Source organism: Carcharodon carcharias, chromosome 6 (assembly GCF_017639515.1).
Source record: "Carcharodon carcharias isolate sCarCar2 chromosome 6, sCarCar2.pri, whole genome shotgun sequence".
Classification (NCBI taxonomy): Eukaryota; Metazoa; Chordata; class Chondrichthyes; order Lamniformes; family Lamnidae; genus Carcharodon; species Carcharodon carcharias.
In genome coordinates this window covers 16724317-16744533 of record NC_054472.1, presented here as the reverse complement: position 1 = coordinate 16744533, position 20217 = coordinate 16724317, and the positions used below count along the sequence as shown (strand labels likewise).

At 41.5% G+C, this 20217-nt stretch overlaps 1 protein-coding gene across 1 annotated transcript in view; it reads left to right on the top strand.

Moving 5' to 3' along the window:
• The window catches only part of LOC121279225 (collagen alpha-1(XXI) chain-like), a 182488-nt gene that overhangs the window by 18284 nt on the left and 143987 nt on the right, over positions 1-20217 (top strand). The window contains exons 5-7 of the mRNA XM_041190265.1: positions 2070-2295; positions 7530-7703; positions 12997-13074. Of these exons, the coding sequence (XP_041046199.1) occupies positions 2070-2295; positions 7530-7703; positions 12997-13074 (478 nt within the window). The remainder of the gene's footprint in view (positions 1-2069; positions 2296-7529; positions 7704-12996; positions 13075-20217) is intronic.

The window sequence follows — 20217 nt, the reverse complement described above, 5'->3', positions numbered from 1 at the left end:
GACATAAGTTTTGGGCTGACTCACACTCCACCTAAATTTCTTTTCCATTAGCCATTTTTGCACTGCTGTTGAAGACCTTTCCCTATCCCTCCACTATGTTGTTTGGAATGACAATAGGACTAGATGACATCCCAAGTTAAGCTAGTTGACAGAATGTATTAATTTCAGTGGAGCCCTCTGGAACGCATGGCTGAGACATGTGGTTATTTTGTAAGTTCTGCACCCCTTCAAAAGAGGACTTGATAGATTCATGAGAGAAGAGGTAATTTCTAGTTACAGGTGATAAGTTACTAGTTAGTTGGAATTTGTGATTAGTCATTGCACAGCTGGCACTGTATACATTGTCTTCACTAGGTGGGGAGGAATTTCTCAGTTTTACCAGTTGGCAAAATGTTATTTTTCCTTTATTTATTTTGTATTTCCTATGGATTAGGATTGCTAGCAGTTGGGTAAATGAGAATGCTCAGTCAACTGGACAAGGAAGGATGGTTGTTTCCAGTCCTTTTTATATGATATGCATCATTCTACTACAGTGGAAGCCCTTTTATAAGTTCTAAACTCTTTTCCAAACTATCAATTGGCAGCAGTGCTCTAGACTTTCCTTTTCAAAATTACAGTGTGGCGAACGGTGCTTTCGTTATTTACGTGAAAAATGGTACAGCAACTTCAGGCGAGAGGCGGATGCCCAGTTAAACTCAAATATCTAAAGGTTGCTGTCCAAGTTATACTGTTGCACTATTAGCTTTGTAAAAATGGCATCTCATTGTCTGCCTCACCATTGAAATGCATTGAATAGGGTGATGTTGCTGTATTTGTGCAGAGGCTCATTTGAACTAAACTAGCCACGGAAAGTTAAGTCCTGCAAATTTCAACCTAAATACCCTTTTAACGATATGTTAAATATTAATTACTGTCAGTCACCCTCCCTGGCATTGAAAATTACCTATTACAAGTGTGGAATCTCATTCCTTTGGGTTAGAACATAAGAAACAGGAGCAGGAGCCGGCCATTCAGTCTTTTGAGCCCTCTCCGCCATTCAATGAGATCATGGCTGATCTTCTACTTCAACACCATTTTCCTGCACTATCCTCGTATCTCTTGATGGTTTTATATGTAGAAACCCACTGATCTCAGTTTTGAACATACTCAACGACTGATCCTCCAAAGCCCTCTGGGGCAGAGAATTCCAAAGATTCAACACCCTCTGAGTGAAAAAATTCTTCTTCATCTCAGTCCTAAATGACCTGGCACTTATTTTGAGACTGTGTCCTCTGGTTCTAGATAACCCCCCCAACCACCCAGCCAGGGGAGACATCCTTCCTACATCCTCCCTGTTCAGCTTTGTATGTTTGAATGAGATCACCTCTCATTCTCCTAAACTCCAGGGAATAAAGGCCCAGTCTATTTAATCTTTCCTCACAGGACAATCCCTCCATTCCAGGAATTAATTTAGTGAACCTTCATTGCACTCCCTCTGTGGCAAGTACGTGGCAAGTTGAAAAAATACTATTCTGTCTCATTTGTTATCTTTATCCAATCTTTCCCTCTCTTTATTTCTCTTTCTGCACCTGATTTGACATTGAATTTGCCCACCCTAATTTCCTTCTCAGATGCTATGCTGTTAATTTCACAATCCTTCATTCTGATTGGTTAAGGAGGTACACAGATGCTTGCCCTATTCATCAGGCCCCATACACTCTGTTTCCCTCATTACAATGATGTTAAGCCTGCACATTCACCAACATACCATGCAAGAAAATATAAAAACTTAAATGTGCAAAGGGTAAGTCTCACTTACAGGAGATGGCCTGCCACAGCAAAATTATGGCTCAATGTTTCTGAATTTGGATTTCAGTAAAGTTGAAGCAAGAATTTAAGAATGCGAAATAAAGATGGCCATAGTCTTCAAATGCATTGCTAGGATAGAAAAATATTTATAAAAGTTCTTGGCTTGCTTATGGGCAGATACCCATGAAAAATGCACGTGTGTAATTCTGAAATCAGAGCTCACATTTTCCTCCATTGGTTTGAGTGTGTGAAATATAATCATGTTGTTCGTATGTTTCCAGAGACATATTTCCAGAAGGTCTGCCTCCTTCTTATGTATTTGTTGCCACCCTACGTTTACAAAGTCCAACTAACAAACAGAAATTTGACTTATGGAGAATCCTGTCTAAAGAAGGAATTATTCAAGCAGCTGTCACAATTGATGGCGAACAACAGAGCGTATTCTTTACTACTACCAGTCTGGTCAATGAGATCCAGACAGTGGCATTTAAAGATGGCAAACTACAGGTTGGTACTCTAACTATATCTGTCTTAATGCTTTATGTAAAACTATATTTAAAATTCACACTGAATAGATGTATCGGGCCGAGGCAAGATTCGGTAAAGTTAACAAGGGTATCTTAACCTTATTGTGGAGTTTGAATGCTTATGTGGGTAAATTTGGTGATTAACTATTAAACTGTATTGCACAGGTTGGAAAATTTATAAGGGGCAGAAACTGATCTTGGGCAATATGGGCCAAACGGACAGCCTTGCTTCAGCTGTCTGTTATACCCACTGCCCAATGTTCAGTTCCATTGGCACTGAATATTGAGTGAGACATCTAATGGGGCACCCATTCCACCATTTTGAGTGAGCCCCCCACTATGAATTTCTATCCCTTATGAATTTACAGAATGTGAGAAATTTTATTGCCACTATTTCGATTTACAAAGATTTTTATGCTAAATGAGTGATAAATTAGTAAACCTTTAAGCAATGACCACATACCCTGCTTGATTATATTTGGAGAAAGTGAGGGCCATAAAAAAAACTGCAGGCACACTCCTGCTATGGCTCCATATGTAAGAACTGGATGTACTAAGTCTGAGCTTGGGGGAAGCTTGCTGCCTGGCCCTTCCTATTCCCTCCATGCTCTTTTATGCAAGGATGTCAAGAGTGACCTCATCCAAGAGAAAGTATATTCCAGTTGTTGGGACCTCCTCCACTTCATGCCTATTTCCGGTATTTTGCGCCATCTTGTCGTACGAGTATTGTAGTAGTCTTCAGATGCTGTAAGTGGAAGGAGCAACATTTGCTCAAACTACAGCCCATCTTTTATGTCAATAAAACATAGAAAATAGAAGCAGGAGTAGGACATTTGGCCCTTCAAACCTGCTCTGTCATTCAGTATAATCATGCTGATTCTCTATCTTAATTCTATACTTTTGCTCTCTCCCCATACCCCTATGTGCCTTTAGAGTCTAGAAAACTATCTCTTTATTTCTTAGATATGTTCAGTGACTTGACCTCCACAGTCATCTGTGGTAGAGAATTTGACAGGTTCACCAATTTCTCCTCATCTCAGGCCTAAATAACCTACCCCGTATCCTGAGACTGTGGCCCCTTATCCTAAACACCCCAGCTACAGGAAACATCATCCCTGCATCCAGTCTGTCCTGCCCTGTCAAAATTTTACATATTTCAATGAGATCCCCTCTCATTTTTCTGAACTCCAGTGAATATAGGCCTAGTCGGCCCAGTATCTCCTCATACGACAATCCTGCTATCCCAGGAATCAGTCTGGCGAACCTTTGCTGCGCTCTGTCTATGGTAAGTATATTCTTTCTTAGGTAAGGAGACCAAAACTGCACACAATACTCCAGGTGTGGTCTCACCAAGGCCCTGTACAGCTGCATTAAGACATTCTTGCTCCTGTACTCAAGTCCTCTCGCATTGAAGGCCAACATACCATTTGCCTTCCTAACTGCTTGCCGCACCTACATGCTTGCTTTCAGTGATTGGTGTACAAGGACACCCAGGTCCCTTTGTATGTCAACACTGCTCAATCTATCACCATTTAAATAATACTCTTGTAAAGGAACTATCATATTTTTTCCTGATATTACTTTGGGATACTTTAAAGCAGGCTTATGTTTTTGTGTGTGTGTGTGTGTGTGTGAATAATTTAAGCAAACAACAGACTTTTAGACTGTAAGGTTTGAATCTTCAAAGGTGTTAAGTGTAAAAATCAGGTATTTGAAATGCTAATGGACGAGCTAAGCAAAATTGAATTTTCGTTTCTAGATAAGGGGAGTTGCTTATTCAAAGGGATGTGGTAGGTAAGATGTTTACAACTGGCAAGATAAATAAGACAAAGTTATATTTATTTTTCCCAGAAGTACTGGCAATAATGACAACGTAAAAGATTTTTATGTTCTGGGAAAAGTAAATTCCAAAGACAGGTGGAAACAGTGGGATTTACAGATCAAAAAGGAGGAAATAAGTTTAAGGAAGGATGTAAGGCTGTTATTGGGTGGGGTCAGGGGTTTGGGGAGGTGAGAGGCATGGCCATGTGAGACCTTGAAAGGTGCACTGTGAAAAACAGCCTCTAGCCACCCTGAAGCAGTTTGTTGCTCTGGTAACCAACGTTGTGTTGAAAGCCTTTGGAGTTTCACCGTGAAGTGAGAGGGAGAAAGAAGCTGTAAAGTACCTCCTTTATAGAAACAATGGATGCTTTGGGTAACCTTGCTAGATGTTTTACATGTTAAGTATCTATTTTGGACTGTTGCCTAAAAGGGGTGTGTAGTTGGGAGTCTAGTTCAGTATAAATCTTGTAAGAATTGCTATAAAACTAAATGTGACTGTGTAACGGAAATCTCGTGTGTTTAAGTTTTCCTTTCTTTTGTTAATATATGTTTTAACTTAATCTTTACAATCTCTAAAGTGGTAGTGGACTCATTGCTTCTGACTTCAGTGCACAAACCTTCTCATAATAAATACACATTGCAAAATTGTTGTGATAGCCTGGCCAAGTTTCTGTTTGGGATTTGGTCAGCCTGACAAATACCACCTGCCATATCATAACAAAACTGGGGGCTCACCTGGGAATTTAAAACAAAAAAATTCCTTGATTGGCAAATACCACCTGCAATATCATAACACTCTACCATTCTGTTTTTCCTATCGCAAGTAGATAACTTCACACTTATCCACGTTATGCTGCATCTGACATGTATTTTCCCGCTTACTCGGCTTGTCTAAATCACCTTGATGCATCTTAGCATCCTCCTCGCCACTCACATTCACACCTAGTTTTGTGTCGTCAGCAAACTTGGAAATATTCAATTTGGTTCCCTGGAAATATTACTTTTGGTTCCCTGAATGAATGAACAGAACAGTTGTGTTCTGTTACAGTGTTAATGTGTGAAGCCTTTTGAAGATGAGTGTGGTTGTACTTTGCAGCTTGAATATTTGTTCATTGAAGTTTGGGTGTGCATGATTAGCACTGAAAGGGCTGAAATGCTATATGAGCACTTGGCATAAGCAGCAGTTCAATAGACAACATTTATGTAGCTATTTAGCTTTAAAAGCTCTAATGTCTTTTTAAATGTTTGCAACATTCCTTAATTTCCCACCACCTTTTGACAAGGTTTTAGTACAGGGCCCATAGGGATCAGGAACTCTATTTGAGTAATAAGTTACAGCAATCATGGGAGATTACCCCAACTGCAAGTCAACAGGCATTAAGAGTAACACACACACACACACACACACACACACACACACACACAAACACACACGCATTCTCCAGCTTTATTACTGCCATTGCACTGACAATGAATAGCTGATGTATTGGGCTGGCACATTTTTGATTGAATATAACCAAGGCTGATTAATGAAAATCTTTCATCTCAAAAGTCACGTTTCCATGTGAAAGGCATTTGATGTTGCATCATGGATCAACAGAATGCCATTGTCCTCCATTGGACATGGTACACAAATTGCAACTATTATTTGACATGGTGGATAATGGGTGCACTATGCGTAGTGAAATTGGCATTTTAGTGTGCTGTTTGATAATTCAGGAATATTGAGCTTTTCTTTGCATCTGCTCTGGTAACCTGATTTGGAGTGCTCAGTACTACATGCTAGGTGCCTAAAGTGGGAAAATCTTCCATTCCCCAGATCTTCCCCTCTACCCCTCCACCCTCAGATAAAATTAGAAATGGACCATTTGACCTTTGAAATGAAACAGCTTCCAAGAGTTTAATCAAAAGCAAATCAGCAGTGTGGAAAATGTAGAAATACAGGCCTGTGTTTTTTGGCATCAAGAATAAAAGACCATTACTTAAAATATCGCGGTTAAAGATCTTGAATTTTTTGACAATAGTCTTATTTATTTCAAGATTAATTTGCCAGCTAGGATAAAATTATGGCTGTTGGGTACATTTTCACATGGACGGAATCAGGCATAGTGTTGACTTCAGTCATGCTTTGGCTGGCTAATTAAGGGCCAGCCAGTATGAAACACACTCAGAGAGGTCCAGAGTGCGATGCCTGCGTGTCTTCTGAAACGGAAGCTGACTTTCCCAGCTACTATTGCTAGCAACCCGAGAGAAAGCTAAAGCTGTGTGTCTTTATTCTTTCATGGAATATGGGCATTGCTGGTAAGGCCTTCATTTTCTGCCCATCCCTAATTGCCTTTGAACTGAGTGGCTTTCTAGGCCATTTCAGAGGACAGTTAAGGGTTAACCACATTGTTGTGGGTCTGGAATCACATGTAGGCCAGACCAGGTAAGGAAGGCTGATTTCCTTTCCTGAAAGACATTCATGAACCAACTGGGTTTTTATAGCAATCAGCAGTGGTTTCATGGCCACCATTATTGAGACTAGCTTTTAGTTTCAGATTTTATTAATTGAATTTAAATTTCAGCAGGTGCCATGGTGTCATATGAACCCATATCCCCAGAGGATCAGCCTGGGCCTCTGGATTACTAGTCCAGTGATATTACCACTGTGCTACCATCTCCTCCTGCTTGTGTACTTCCTTCCCCGCATCTCCAACACCTGATTAGCCATTTGTTGTGATTCACACCCACCCGTTCAGCCCATGCGCTGGCTATAAAAATGCACAGTCCACGTAAAATTTATGCTAATTAGCATATCAGTTGGCCTTTAATTAAGTGTGGGCAGGCTTCCGACTTTTGAGTCCACCTGCCCGCTTCTCGCAATATTGAAATCAAGGGTGACAACATTGGGGACCTCTTCCGGTCCCATCACGATCTAATTTACAGCATATCAGGAGGGCCATCTGCTGTTAAAAATCTGCCGTGCTGTTAAATTCTGCCATTGATGCAGGAGGGACTTAATAAAATAACAAATGCCATGTTCATATATGAAGGAAAACTATAGTCCAGTTATAAATTCAATAAATAAAACTAATCAAGTGTTTACCAGATATTGGAAAGATAATTCACTGGTGCATTGGAAATAAATCTAATCTTTTGTGAGATTCTGAAAAATATGAATGTCAGGAATATTTTCTTTCAAGTCTTTATTCCCATCGTAAAATGGAAGAAAGGAAATTATAGGGGAAAGATTCTTGTCAAGGGCTTGTTGAAGGACAGCCAGCATTGCAGAATGTAGGAAATAAATAGTCCTGAACCTCAATGCAGACCTGATGATACATATATGAAGGAGAGGTAAGATTTCTGAGTATCACCATTTTCAAAAAGACCTAATTTTTTTTTATCCAATAGGAGTTGTTTGATGAAGATTGGCATCAGTTGAAGTTACTGATACTTGAAATGGAAGTCACCTGCTTTTTAGATGACATGAAAATTCAGAGCAACAGGCTTGAGCAAGTCATTCCTATATTCATAAATGGGAAAACCCAGGTGGCCAAACATGTGAAAAGAGAGACATCTGTACCTGTAAGTGAAAGATCTAAGTACTCCTTATGTCACTACATGAATTCAGTGCAAATTAATAACTTTCAGATACAATTGTTATGGAAGTAGTTCTTTTCATTATTTAAGATGATTATAAACACAAATGCTCAGTATATGTTACTTGCTCTACTAAAAATCAAGGAGGATATGGATACTTTGATTTCTTATTTGGATTTCTTGGGTTGTCTGGGTAAATGCTTCTGTTATATATAGAGCTCTGATCCAGCTTTTGTTTTGAATCAATTCCTTCAAGTAGAATTGAAACTAAGATTGGAAGAGAAGTTAACACTAACACAAAAGCAAAATACTGCGGAGGCTGGAAATCTCGGGCAGGATTTTTTTGGATGGGTTTCCCGCCCTGCCACTGAATAGATCGCCGGGAAGTGGCCCATAGTCAATTAACGCTTCATAGAATGTTAATTGGCTGGAGCTGGGTCTTCCATTCCTCACTCTGGGGGAAGTCCCACCTCAGAGAGCTGCTGGCTAGCCTGATTGGCTGGCAGCTCTTTATTGCCAGCAGTCTAAGTGCCGGAGCCCACAGTACCATTCAAGTCCGGGGTCTCGTGGTGGGGTTGGGAGGGGAGGCCGGGGAAGGGGATGGGAGTTGTGATGGCACATTGGTGGGGGGGGGAGACAGGCCTTGAAGGATCTGGAGGGGGAGGCATGATGGAGGCACCCCTGCCCACCTCTCCCACCTGATGCCCAAGCATGCTTACCTGCCAGGCTCTTCCTTACCCTGAACACCTCCTGCCAGCCTCAAAATTGCAGTTCTTAATTGTCAATAATTAGCCTTTTAAGGGCCTCAACTGGGGCAAGGGTGGGCGGCTGCCCAAAGCCCCGCCTGACCCCATAAAATTGCGGACAGGTTGGGGACGGGCAGGTAGGAGGAGGGAAGGCCACCCAGGGAATTTTACCGGCCACCCCACCAGCAAATCTGCCAGCAGGGTCCCATATAATTCTTCCCCTAGAGTAAAACCAGAAAATGCTTGAAATATTCAGGAGGTTAGGCAGCATTTGTGGAATGAGAAACAGAGGTAATGTTTCAGGCTTCTGACCTTTCATCAGAATTGGGAAGAGTTAGAAATGTAATAGGCTTTGAGCAAGAGGAAAGAGGGAGGGTGGAAAGAAGAACAAAAGGGAAGGTCTGTAGAGGGTGGAAGGCGGGAGTTATTAAATAACAAAAGATTTCATAGTGCAGGGCCAAAGAAAGTGGTAATGGGCCAAGTAAAGAAACAAAAGATGTGTCTAGAGGAGGTGTGAATGGCAGGATAGCTGCTATCCGGTTGCACAGTAGAGGAAATAAGAAAGAAGCAAGACAAAAGACCAATCCATCAAAAAACATGAAACAAAACGGGAAAGAGGTTATGATCTAACATTGTTGAACTGAATACTGAATCTAGAAGGCTGTAAGATGCCCATCGAAAAATGGGGTGCTGTTCTTAGAGCTTGCGGTGAGCTTCATTGGAACACTGCAGCAGGCCAAGGAGAGAAAGTTCACAGTGGGAGCAAAGTGGAGAATTAAGATGACAGGCGACTGGAAGCTCATGGTCACACTGATGGACTGAATGGAGATGCTCTGCAAAGCGATCGCCCAGCCTGCCTTTGGCCTTCCCCACTGTGGAGGAGACCATGTTGTGAGTGACAAACACAGTAAACTGAAAGCAGGGTTAAACGGTTGCTAAAATCGGAAATGATTTGCAACGCAGGAAAGCATTTCGTAACTTTCACTTTTGAAGCCTTTTTTATTTCTCCTCAGTTTTTCCTCTCTTCACCACGAAGTCTTTTGTTCCATGAGCTCGATATCGGACAAAAGCAGTGGAGGACTTGCTGGACCAAGTGTTTTTTTTTCCCTATTCTTGAGATTTCCTTTGTTTCCTATGAACTCTGCCAAGCTTTCCTAAGTGCTATAACATAAGAACATAATTTCTCAAATTAAGTGAATTCGGTCCAGTTTTGAATTAATAGCTTCATGTCTCCCCTGGCCAAACCAACTTAAGAATCGTAAATGGAGCCAATTCACTGAGATCCAGCTGAAGTGTTTTGTTTTTGGTGTAGCACATAGAAGCTTGTTCTATACGTTAATCGAAGACGGGAATGGTTATGCAGTTGATACGCAACTTGTAGGTTGCCAATACAAAATAAAAACAAGAGAAGTGTAAGGGAATATCTTGCCAGTTTTAGATTCAGTACTAATAGAAAGATTAACAGCCAAATTTTAACTTGCCTCTTTCAATTTTTCCATCCCTTGTGCAACCTTGCAAACACTTGCCAGCTGCTCTGATGGATTGAAACTGGCATCTTAACATTTATTCATTGTTTTTTATGAACATGGTACAAATGGAGCAGTTTGTTTTTCTTATTCTAGGCGGTTACCTTAACCAGTTCTGTGCCTAATAACGTAATACAAGAGACTGCTTCAAAATGGAAGTCACTTGATTTGACTACATTGCACATATCCTGTGATCAAAGTATTGTATATTTGCCCAGAATTCATTTATAAGCTTGGAAATTCATGTCAACATACCTGGTTATGCCAATGGGAAGCTGGGGAGAAGAGGCAGTATAACTGGAAATGTGCCTTAGCACAATCCTTGTCTACTATGCTTAACACTGCTGTGAATGGGAGACTAAACACTCTAACCATATTGTTTGTTTTCTGCTAAACTAAAGGGAAATTCATTGCATTATGCAGCCAGTAACTGGTTTGGGTTGCATGAACGGAAATGGAGTTCTCACTCTTTGAATGTGCAGCTGACTTGTGACTACTCAGATCGGATTATGTGGATTTATGCCTGTTTTCCTTGAAGTCCATCTAACATTTATTTGGAAACAGTTATTGGCATGCCCATTATTTATTGGGGAAGGTTTGGTATAAGGAAAGTTCCTGAGAAACTAAAGCTGCCTCTTTTAGTGCTGTTTTTGAACAACCTATAGACGTAAATAGAGCACCTACACAATCAGGTGCTGAAAATAGCTAAATTATTATTGATTTGGAAGTAGGAAGATCAAGAGTGCCTTATAATACAACCCCATGCACTCACCCACCAAAGATCATTGCTGTGTGCTTCCATTACTTTGCTATACAAGGATGCCAAACCATTGAAGGAGGATGATGGTCTTCTGCAATCAAGGCTAGACCAGGACATGGACACTTACAGTGAGGAAGTAGCTGCAGAAGTGCTAGTGCATAATTGCTGTACAGAACCTTGCTATTCACTCATGCTAAAGAAGCTGACCCAGAACATCGTGAGCCACACTGCACCCTCAGCAATTCCTCCACCATCATCATTGTTCATATTTTTGATGTTAATTACTCTGAACAATCACAAAGACTGCAGAATGCACAGATCTGGGGGATAAGTGGGGGAGCCTGCAGAAATTCACCCCCAACGAGTCTACAAAATGTATTGAAGAAACTGACTGACATATCAATGTTAGGGTCTTTTGCCTTCGGTCTGTCCCTTGGTGCTTCTGTTCTGTTTCAGACACATGGCATTGGACATACCATTGCTTCTCTATGATTCACGAGTGTTATAGACAAGGATGTCCACAGGCTGCAAGCTTTGATTTACCTGTTGAGATTTTGCTGGCCCTGGATTTCCCCAGGCAGGACCTTGCACATGAGCCAACCAGATCCTGACTGGCATAGTACTGCCAGCTTTAAGACACCTGCCCCAATTCTTGGCCAACAACAAGGCTTTCTCAACCTAAGTTCTTTCACACCAGCTTGCAGTTGCTGCAGTTAAATTGGCTTTTCTCACCCATTATTGCCCGAATTTACAGCAATCTGATGAGCAATCAGCAAGTTTTTTCTTCCTTTTGCCATAACAGATGCTTAACTGTTTTCTAATTGGAACTGATTTAGAAGATTTAATGCTTCCCCCTTCACACATTGGTTGGCCCAATCTTAGCATCAGAATTTCCTGTTCGCCCTTCACAAAGCAGCAACAATCATGGCTAAACCTGTGGGAATAGACTCTCTTAGTAGCTAAATTGTTGGCTCCTATAAGTTATGAATTGTGCATCAACAGTTATTTCCACACTGGCTCCCAATATGGCTCAGGATGTGTTTGAAGTTGTCAAAATCTTAAAAAAACAGAGTTCACAATTGCATCATCTTTATAAATAAAGTCCCATAAGCAAGTGATGTCTATTGGATCAAAAACAAAAATTGCCGGAAAAACTCAGCAGGTCTGACAGCATCTGTGGAGAGAAAGACAGAGTTAACGTTTCGAGTCCAGATGATTCTTCTTCAGAACTAAAAAGAAGTAGAAATATGGTGAAATATATGCTGTGTAAGAAGGGGGTGGGACAGATGAAGCTGGATAGAAGGCCAGTGATAGGTGGAGTCAAAGGAGAGATTGCAAAAGATGTCATAAAGGAGGTGCTAATGGTGACATTAAGAGTAGAAAGCAGGATGAGCAAGTGACAGATGGCTCTAGTGGGGGTGGGGTGGGGGGGTGGAGGGAATGGTGTGGGAGCAAGGATCAAAATAGGCTAAAAGGTGGGGATAAAACAATGAATGGAAATAAATTTTAAAAATAATAATAGAAATAGGTGGGAAAAATCAGCCCTTGCTGGTTGGGTTGTACAAATGCCTTGATTGGAGATTGTGAGTAACAATTTTGTGTGGCAGGGAATGTCATTACGAAGTTGATGTTTAATAATGTTATTGAAAGAAGATATCCCCTACGTCACAATATAAATTCATTTTGATTTGGGAGTGGTTCAGGGTGCGAAAACTGGAAAAAAGTTCCATTCTCCAAAACCAAAATATCCTTCAGCAAGTAATTAGCGTAAGCTAATCACATAAATGTAATCATAACATATTTAACATTTATAATGCTTGACAACTCAGCAAAGCTTTAGAATTTTTCTTTGTTTATTCACAGCATGTGGGCATTGTTGGCAAGACCAGCACTTATTGCCAGCCCTAATTGCCCTTGAGAAGGTGAAGTCCATGTGATGTAGGTACACCCACAGAGCTGTGAGTGAGGGAGTCTGAGGATTTGGACCTTGGTTCTTACTAATTTCTTGTAGTGGTTCAAGAGGCAGCTCATCACCACCTTCTCAAGGGCAATTTGGGATGGGCAATAATTGCTGGCTTTGCCAGTGATAACCGCATCCTGTGAATGAATGAAAAAATCTATAGTTGATATTATACAAGTCATTTAAATGTTAGTGTTGCATAAAGTTTGCCCACAGAAATCATTTTCAACAGTGAATCTGTTTACTTGTTTTCTTCTTAACTAATGTTTTAATTTTTATTAAATAGATAGAAATACAGAAGCTTAGACTCTACTGTGATCCACAGCAAAGTGATCGCGAGACTGCCTGTGAAATTCCTTCTGTGGTGAGTAACTTAGGCAAACATCCATAGTTCACAAAGGGCCATAGACAACTCTGTAAGTGTGGGGCAAGGCAAGGAAGCAAGCCTCCATGAACTATCACAGCTGGTATGGGCATTGAACCCACACTGTTGGCGTCATTCTCATCAATCTGTAGCCCCCCTGCCCCGAACAACCACCTCCTCCTCCCCCACTCAACTGTGGTGAGTAGACCTTTTTAAGTTCTAAGCCTGGCACACTGTCTTAATTTACACTTAATGTTTTCATACTGACAGTATTGTTGGAATATGCAATTGTACGCTTTACAAATAATTTGAAATAGTTTCACTAAGTGCGTGATGGAGCAATTCGGCTGGTTAATTCCATCTTAGTAAATCCTAGGCACATATTGTTAAGATACTAAACTAAAGTCTATTTCTTATCATAGCAGATGAGCATTCAACCTGTTTGTTTAGCATTCTTTTTTTCATAGTCTTTAACCTATTGGACTCATCTGTTAAAATAACAGAACAATGTAATTAAATAACCATGACTTTGAGAAGAAAATTGGAAGACAAATTGTTGAGCCATGGCAGTACGAATGACTAATGTTAAGCGATTTACATTTTTAGGGTCTATCTCCTTTGAATTTGTCCATAAAAACCCATCTGGTTGGCTAATGCCCTTTAGGGAAAGAAATCTGACATCCTTACCCAGTTTGGCTTACATGTGACTTCAGACCCGCAGCAATGTGGTTGACTCTTATCTGCCCTCCCAAATGCCCCAGCAAACCACTCAGTTGAAAGAGGCAATTAAGGATGGGCAACAAATGCTGGCCTTGCCAGTGGTGCCCACATCCTATGAAAGAGAAGAAAAATGGCTTGCTCTATTCCTTGTTCTCTAACCTCATTGTCACATCTGAACTTTGTTCATGGAATAGCACTGACTTTACTCACTATTTTAAAGCCTTCTCCACTCTTTGTGATATTTGTTTTACTTATTCTGTGTGTCATATGGGTGAGTCATCTTTGCAAACTTAATCATTTTGTGAGTCTTTATCCCCAAGCATTGCCAAGAGACAGATATGCAACACAAGCAGATGCTGCTTTGGATTAACAAGTAAAGGTCATTTTAAAAGGGAAGAAATGAATAATGCGATGAAATGAATGACTTATCAACTTAATTGCATGCAGTAACTCCCTCATTAGCAGTAGCAATGTAGATGTCCCTCAGCTGTGTCAGCCAAGGGCATCTGTCTTTGTAGCTTGTATTACAGAGCGGCTGAGTCCTCTTTCACTGTACACTCCTGTCATTCTCTCATGCTCTGTGAATTTCCTTTTCCTTTCATTCCTGTTGTATTTCACCTCATGGGTGAAAGTTTCTGAGCTGGTGAGTGAGAAAGAAAAGGAAAGTGTTGTAAAAGTGAAAGAAAGGAGTGTGGTCAGAAGCAGAGGGAGCAGTGATATCATCATCATCATCATCCTTCTCTTCCTTATCTACTTCGTTGGCTGTGAATGAACTCCAGAAGAAGAGAAAAGGAGTGAAGAGTGAGTGTACACTGCCCAGAGAGGAGAGTAGGATAGAGACAGTAACACTTTGGACTTTTTTGGCTGAGGAATCAGATTACTACAGCAACAGGCACCATCAATGCGTTACACACACTGAGCTGCAATTTATGCAGTCCCACAAACCTCTCTCTTACATCTAAAGAAGAGCATCTTCCTAGTAGCTCCATTTACTGCTTCTCAAGAGCCATGAATTGCCTAACATCAAGGATTATTCTCATGGCCTCCCTGTTCTGGATATTATGTTCTCCATTGGCCTAGAAACAACAGTAACAACATTATTATCTTCCTTGCCCTTGTCAGGTCATTGAACTTTTTGCCAGTTCTGGCCTGTAGTCCTAAGTGTGAGAGTGAACCCCACTGCCACCCCCCTCCACACAGCCCTGGCTACACCTTTGACTTGTTTTCTTGCGTGTACCCCAGCAGTATTTCTCTGCATAATCTCATTTTGTTCATCAATATTTTGTGGCCAGCAGTGGAGAAATTGCTCTGTTCTGCCATGAAGAAGTATTTGAAGAAATAATTTCATTGCAATTTAACTGAAATACATTCACACCTTCATTGATAAGTCTCTGACAACGCTGAAGCCATAATGAATGGATTACTAAAATGAAGCACTGGAGAAGTATCACCAGCAGTGCCGTCGCAAGGTCATCCAACTCTGAAAGATGGTCCAATAGCAGTGTCCTCTCCCAAGCCAACTTGCTCAGCTTTGAGGTGCTAATCACTTAAAACCAGCTTGGTTGGGCGGGACATGCCTGACACCAGATTCTTGAAGCAACTACTCCACTTAGAACTCAGTCGAGGAAGGAGACCCCCAGATGGACAATGGAAACACTTTTAGGATGTCCTCAAAGCATTCCTGAAGAGATCAAACATCCTCGTCGACTCATTGGAGACCCTGGCTTGGGACCGACCAAAATGGAAAAGGTTTATTCAGGAATGTACTGAACACATCGAGAGACTTTGCTGGGATCGCGCAGAGGCGAATTCGAGATGTTGGAGGGAGTACACAAACCTCCATGCAGCCCATCTCCACAACCCTTAAAGTACCACCTGCCCCACATGTGGCAGGTCATGCATTGGACTTATCGACTTTCTTAGAACCCATGGAACAGGAGTTGGAGCCAGTCATCCTTGATCCTGAGGTGTCCAAGAAAAAGAAATGGAATTTAACATTAAAGTCTTGGTATTTTAATGATGATGTGTGCACATTGGAACTATTTCACTGTTCCTTCATCGCCTCTGGGTCAAAATCCTGGGACTCCTTATTTAGCAGCACAGTGCATGTATCTACACCAAGTGGACTGCAGCGGTTCTCAAGGGCAATTAGCAATAGATAATTAATGTTGGCCTTTTCAGTGATGCCCACAGCCCATGAACAAATGAAATTTTTTTTTTTACGATTTGGGGAAAAAATCTGTTTCCAATACCTTTTCAGTAATTCTCCAATTTTAACCAGAGGAACATGGGCTAATTGCTTTTAGCACAGTGAAATTCGGAAGGAAGATCAAAGGCTGTATAAGGCTGAATGACATTTCAAAACAGTAATCAGACTTCACTTTGATCACATGATTATCACATTCAGTTATAGATTGCTGCAGATTGCTGATCAGAGAGACCTCAAATTTCAAATAGTTAATTTTCACAGCCAGTCAAAACAGTGTGAAGAGAACTGCATGAATACCGGATCTACTTCATGACATTGCTTCCCAACTGTTGAGAGAGTGCAGGTGAAAATGAATAAGAAATGATAAAATCTTCAGCTGCCATTGGCATTCAAAACAAACATTAGATAAAGCTGGATAATTAGTTGTAGAATTGAAACATGTTTGGCATTTCTCAACTTCCCTTTTAATTTGTACTGTATTTAGATGCTGTACATTACCAAAAATATTCAGAATACACCATCTTGTGAATTGGAAATCACACATTAGACCATTATCTGGTTCCATGGCAGCCTTTTGTAAGTTGATAGTTTGTGCAGAGTGGTGAACTCCAAATTATGCATCACCTGGTGTGGCTCTCGAGCTCCACTCTGACATGTCAATCTCTGCTGCATTTGCTGCAGAGGAAGACAGTGGGCTGAGAAGGTGGACGATTCACTGGCCTCTGTTTTCTTTGGGCCTTCTTCTCAGCCAGCTGAACTTTGCGCTTCTGTTCGCCTCTTCCAATGCCCTTCCAAACAGTCAGCTTCCAGAGGTCAAGGCCATCAGCAACTGTCTCCCAGTTCTGAGTCAATATCTGCCATCTTCATATCTCGCTTGCAGATGTCCTTCTGGCAGAGGAGGTCATGACCCAGTGGCAGGTTCACCGTACAGAAGGTCTTTGGGTATATGACTATCCTCCATCTGATAAACATGCCTGAGCCAGCGCAGGCATTGTTGGCTTAGCAATGAGTGTATGCTGATGGAATGAGCACGCTCCAGGACCTCTGAGTTGGTGAACTTGTCCTGTCAAGAGACGCCAAGGTACATCTGAGACAACGGAGGTGGAAAGCGTTCAATCTTTTCTCCTGTGTGGCATATGTTGTCCAGGTCTCACCATTGCAGAGGAATGCGCTGAGGACACAGGCTTGGTAAGCTCACAGTTTGGTCTTCTCAGTTATGTTGCTGTTGCTCTACACTCCCTTACTTAGCTTAGACGTATCAACTGCAGCTTTTGTGATGTGGGTGTTGATTTCAGCATCAAGTGACAAATTGCTGGTGATTGTGGAGCCTAGATATGTGAAGCTATTAGCAACTTCACATTATCAATGCTGATAGATGGCGGCATTGCAACATTCTGGAACATGACATTTGACTTCCTGATGTTATTGGTCAAATTGAACTCTTTATGGGCACAAGGGAGTCTGTCCATTTGCCAATGCAGGCGATCCTCAATATGAAATGTTAGTATGGCATTGTCAGCATAGTGCAACTCCCCAATGAGGACTTGATCACTTTAGTCTTGGATCTCAGGTGAGCAAGGCAGAACAGCTTTCTGTCAGTTCTGGTATATAAGTAGACACCCTCTGTAGATGACCTTAAAGCACATGACAACAGTAAAGAGAAGAATATGCCAAAGAGTGTCAGTGCAGAACACAAGCCTGTTATACCCCACTGTGAATCTCAAAGACTTCTGATATTGTCCTGTCATAGCTGACCTTACCCGTCATGTTGTTATGGAAAGAAGAGATCACATTGAGCAGCTTCAGTGGGCAGCCAGTTTTCTCCAGCAGCTTAAATAGACAGTCCCTACTCATATTGTCGAATGCCTTGGTGAGATCGATGAAGGCAACATATTGCTGAAAAAAGACACATGCTTTTCGTCTTGCACTCATCAGGCAAGATTCACAAGAATATTAATGTAAAGAGAGAAACAGTTATACTGCATGAGGAGAGTGCTGATTGGTTGGCAAGTGGACTCTGATTGGTAGAGGTGTTTCCGTGGAGATTGCACCAAGGAACTGTTAACTGCCAAGGCAATATATATTGGTCTCCCTTGTTCACAGCATTTCTCTTGCAGCTGCTGGACTGAGGGGATCACGTCAAATGTAGATCTTTCAGTTCTGAGACCGCACTGGGATTTGGGGTAGATGGGTTCAGCCAAGATCTGTAGTTTGATGAGGGCAACACGGACAAATACTTTTCCTGCTATGCTCAACAGAGCGATGCCTCGACAGTTGTTTTTTTTTTTATTTTAGTCATTCATGGGATGTGGGCGTCACTGGCTAGGCCAGCATTTATTGCCCATCCCTAATTGCCCTCGTTCAGAGGGCATTTAAGAGTCAACCACATTGTGGTGGATCTGGAGTCATATGTAGGTCAGACCAGGCAAGGACAGCAAATTTCTTTCCCATTAGTTTTCACTCACAATTGACAATGGTTTCGTGGTCATTAGACTTTTAATTTTGTATTTTTATTGAATTCAAATTCCACCATCTGCCGCGGCAGGATTCAAACCCAGGTTCCCCAAAGCTTTACCCTGGGTCTCTGGATTACTAGCCCAGTGACAATTCCACTACGCTATTGCCTCCCCATTGCAATCGCAGTGGTGGCCCTTGTTTTTGTACAAGGGCCACATCTTTACATTGTACATATCCTGCCTGGGGCACGGCTCCCTCCCCCTCCCTCCAACAGAGGCAGAGAAGTTTGTGCCGATGTTGCAGGAGAGCCAGATTCCCTGTGCTTGATGAGTTCAGGTCATATAGCATCAGCATCTGGAGCTTTGTCCATGGCAAGCGAGTCAATAGGCGAGTCCATGCTAAGCTCCTCCACTGCGAGTTTGATATCCAGCTCTACCATGACAGGTTGGCTTTCTATGAGGCAGAATTTTGCCGTCAGCGAGCAGGGTGCCCAATTGAGGCCATTGACAGGATCAATTATACAATTAAAGGACCTGCCCGTCCAACCTTAAGGCTGGCGGGTCGGCCAGGAGTCCCAGCGGCAAATAGAAAAAAACATGAAACCTCATCCACCGGTGGGATGAGGTTTCCTGCAGGGTTTTAAAAAGTTTTTAATAAAGTTATTATGTAAATTATGAACATGTCCCATCTCATGTGACATTGTCACATGAGGGGGACATGTTAGGGAATTTTTTTTTTCTATTTTTCATATTTTTCAAAGTGTAAGCGATCTCCCTGAGGCAGCATACATGAAAGAGCCCACTCTCGCTTTGGGGGAATCCCCCCGCCCGCACAGGGAGCGCATAGTGCTTCTCGCCGGACGTCACACTGGACGGGCCTTAATTCGCCCGTCCACGTAAAATTTGAGATGTTAAAGGACTGTAAATCAGTGAGGGCAAGATAAGCCTGTGCTGTGGCGCAGAATGGGATCCAATCAACAATAGTTTGCTGTGAGTAAGAAGTTAGAAGATGGGAGGCCAATAAGGAGAGCACTGGAATATTCACATCTGGAGGTGGCAATTGCTTGTGAATGTTTCAGTGACATATGGGCTGAAATTGGATAGGAAATTGCAGAGCTGGAAGTTAGATAATCCATATGTTGGGGAGGATGTGGTGCTGCAACTTCAACTCATGGTTGAGCAGTATTCTGAAGTGCAGAACAGATGAAAACAGAGCTTATGATGGAAGTAATTCCAGCAAAATGTTTGGGTTGCATGGAATTTAAATAAACCTGATCTGAATCAGTAAGTTATATGATCAATATCTATCATTCCAAATGCTTTTATACATAGCTACAATGTAGCTAATTTAGTTTCCACAAAGCAATTGAGAAAGTTCCACAAAAACATTTGTAACTAAACTAAATACCACTGAAGCAAGACTGGTTGGGGAAAATGGTTAAAAAAAAATAAGTCATTCCATTTGATAGAGAGGAAATGTTGATTTGAATCCTAAATGTTTCCCTAATGTTTTCAGTCTCCATAAGTTACATGGGTACTGAAACCAACTTGAAGATAGCCAAATTTGCTGCTCACACAAAACTTGGCAGAGCAGCAGGAACAGGGGGAAGCAATGTAAGATTTTTTGTGAGAATTTAGATAAGTTACGTTTTTGAGCAGATAAAATTAAATGAAATGTAACACAGGTGTGAAGCATTTCAGGAGACTGGATATTAGGTATATTACTTTAAATGTCTGATAATTTGTTGAAACCAGTTT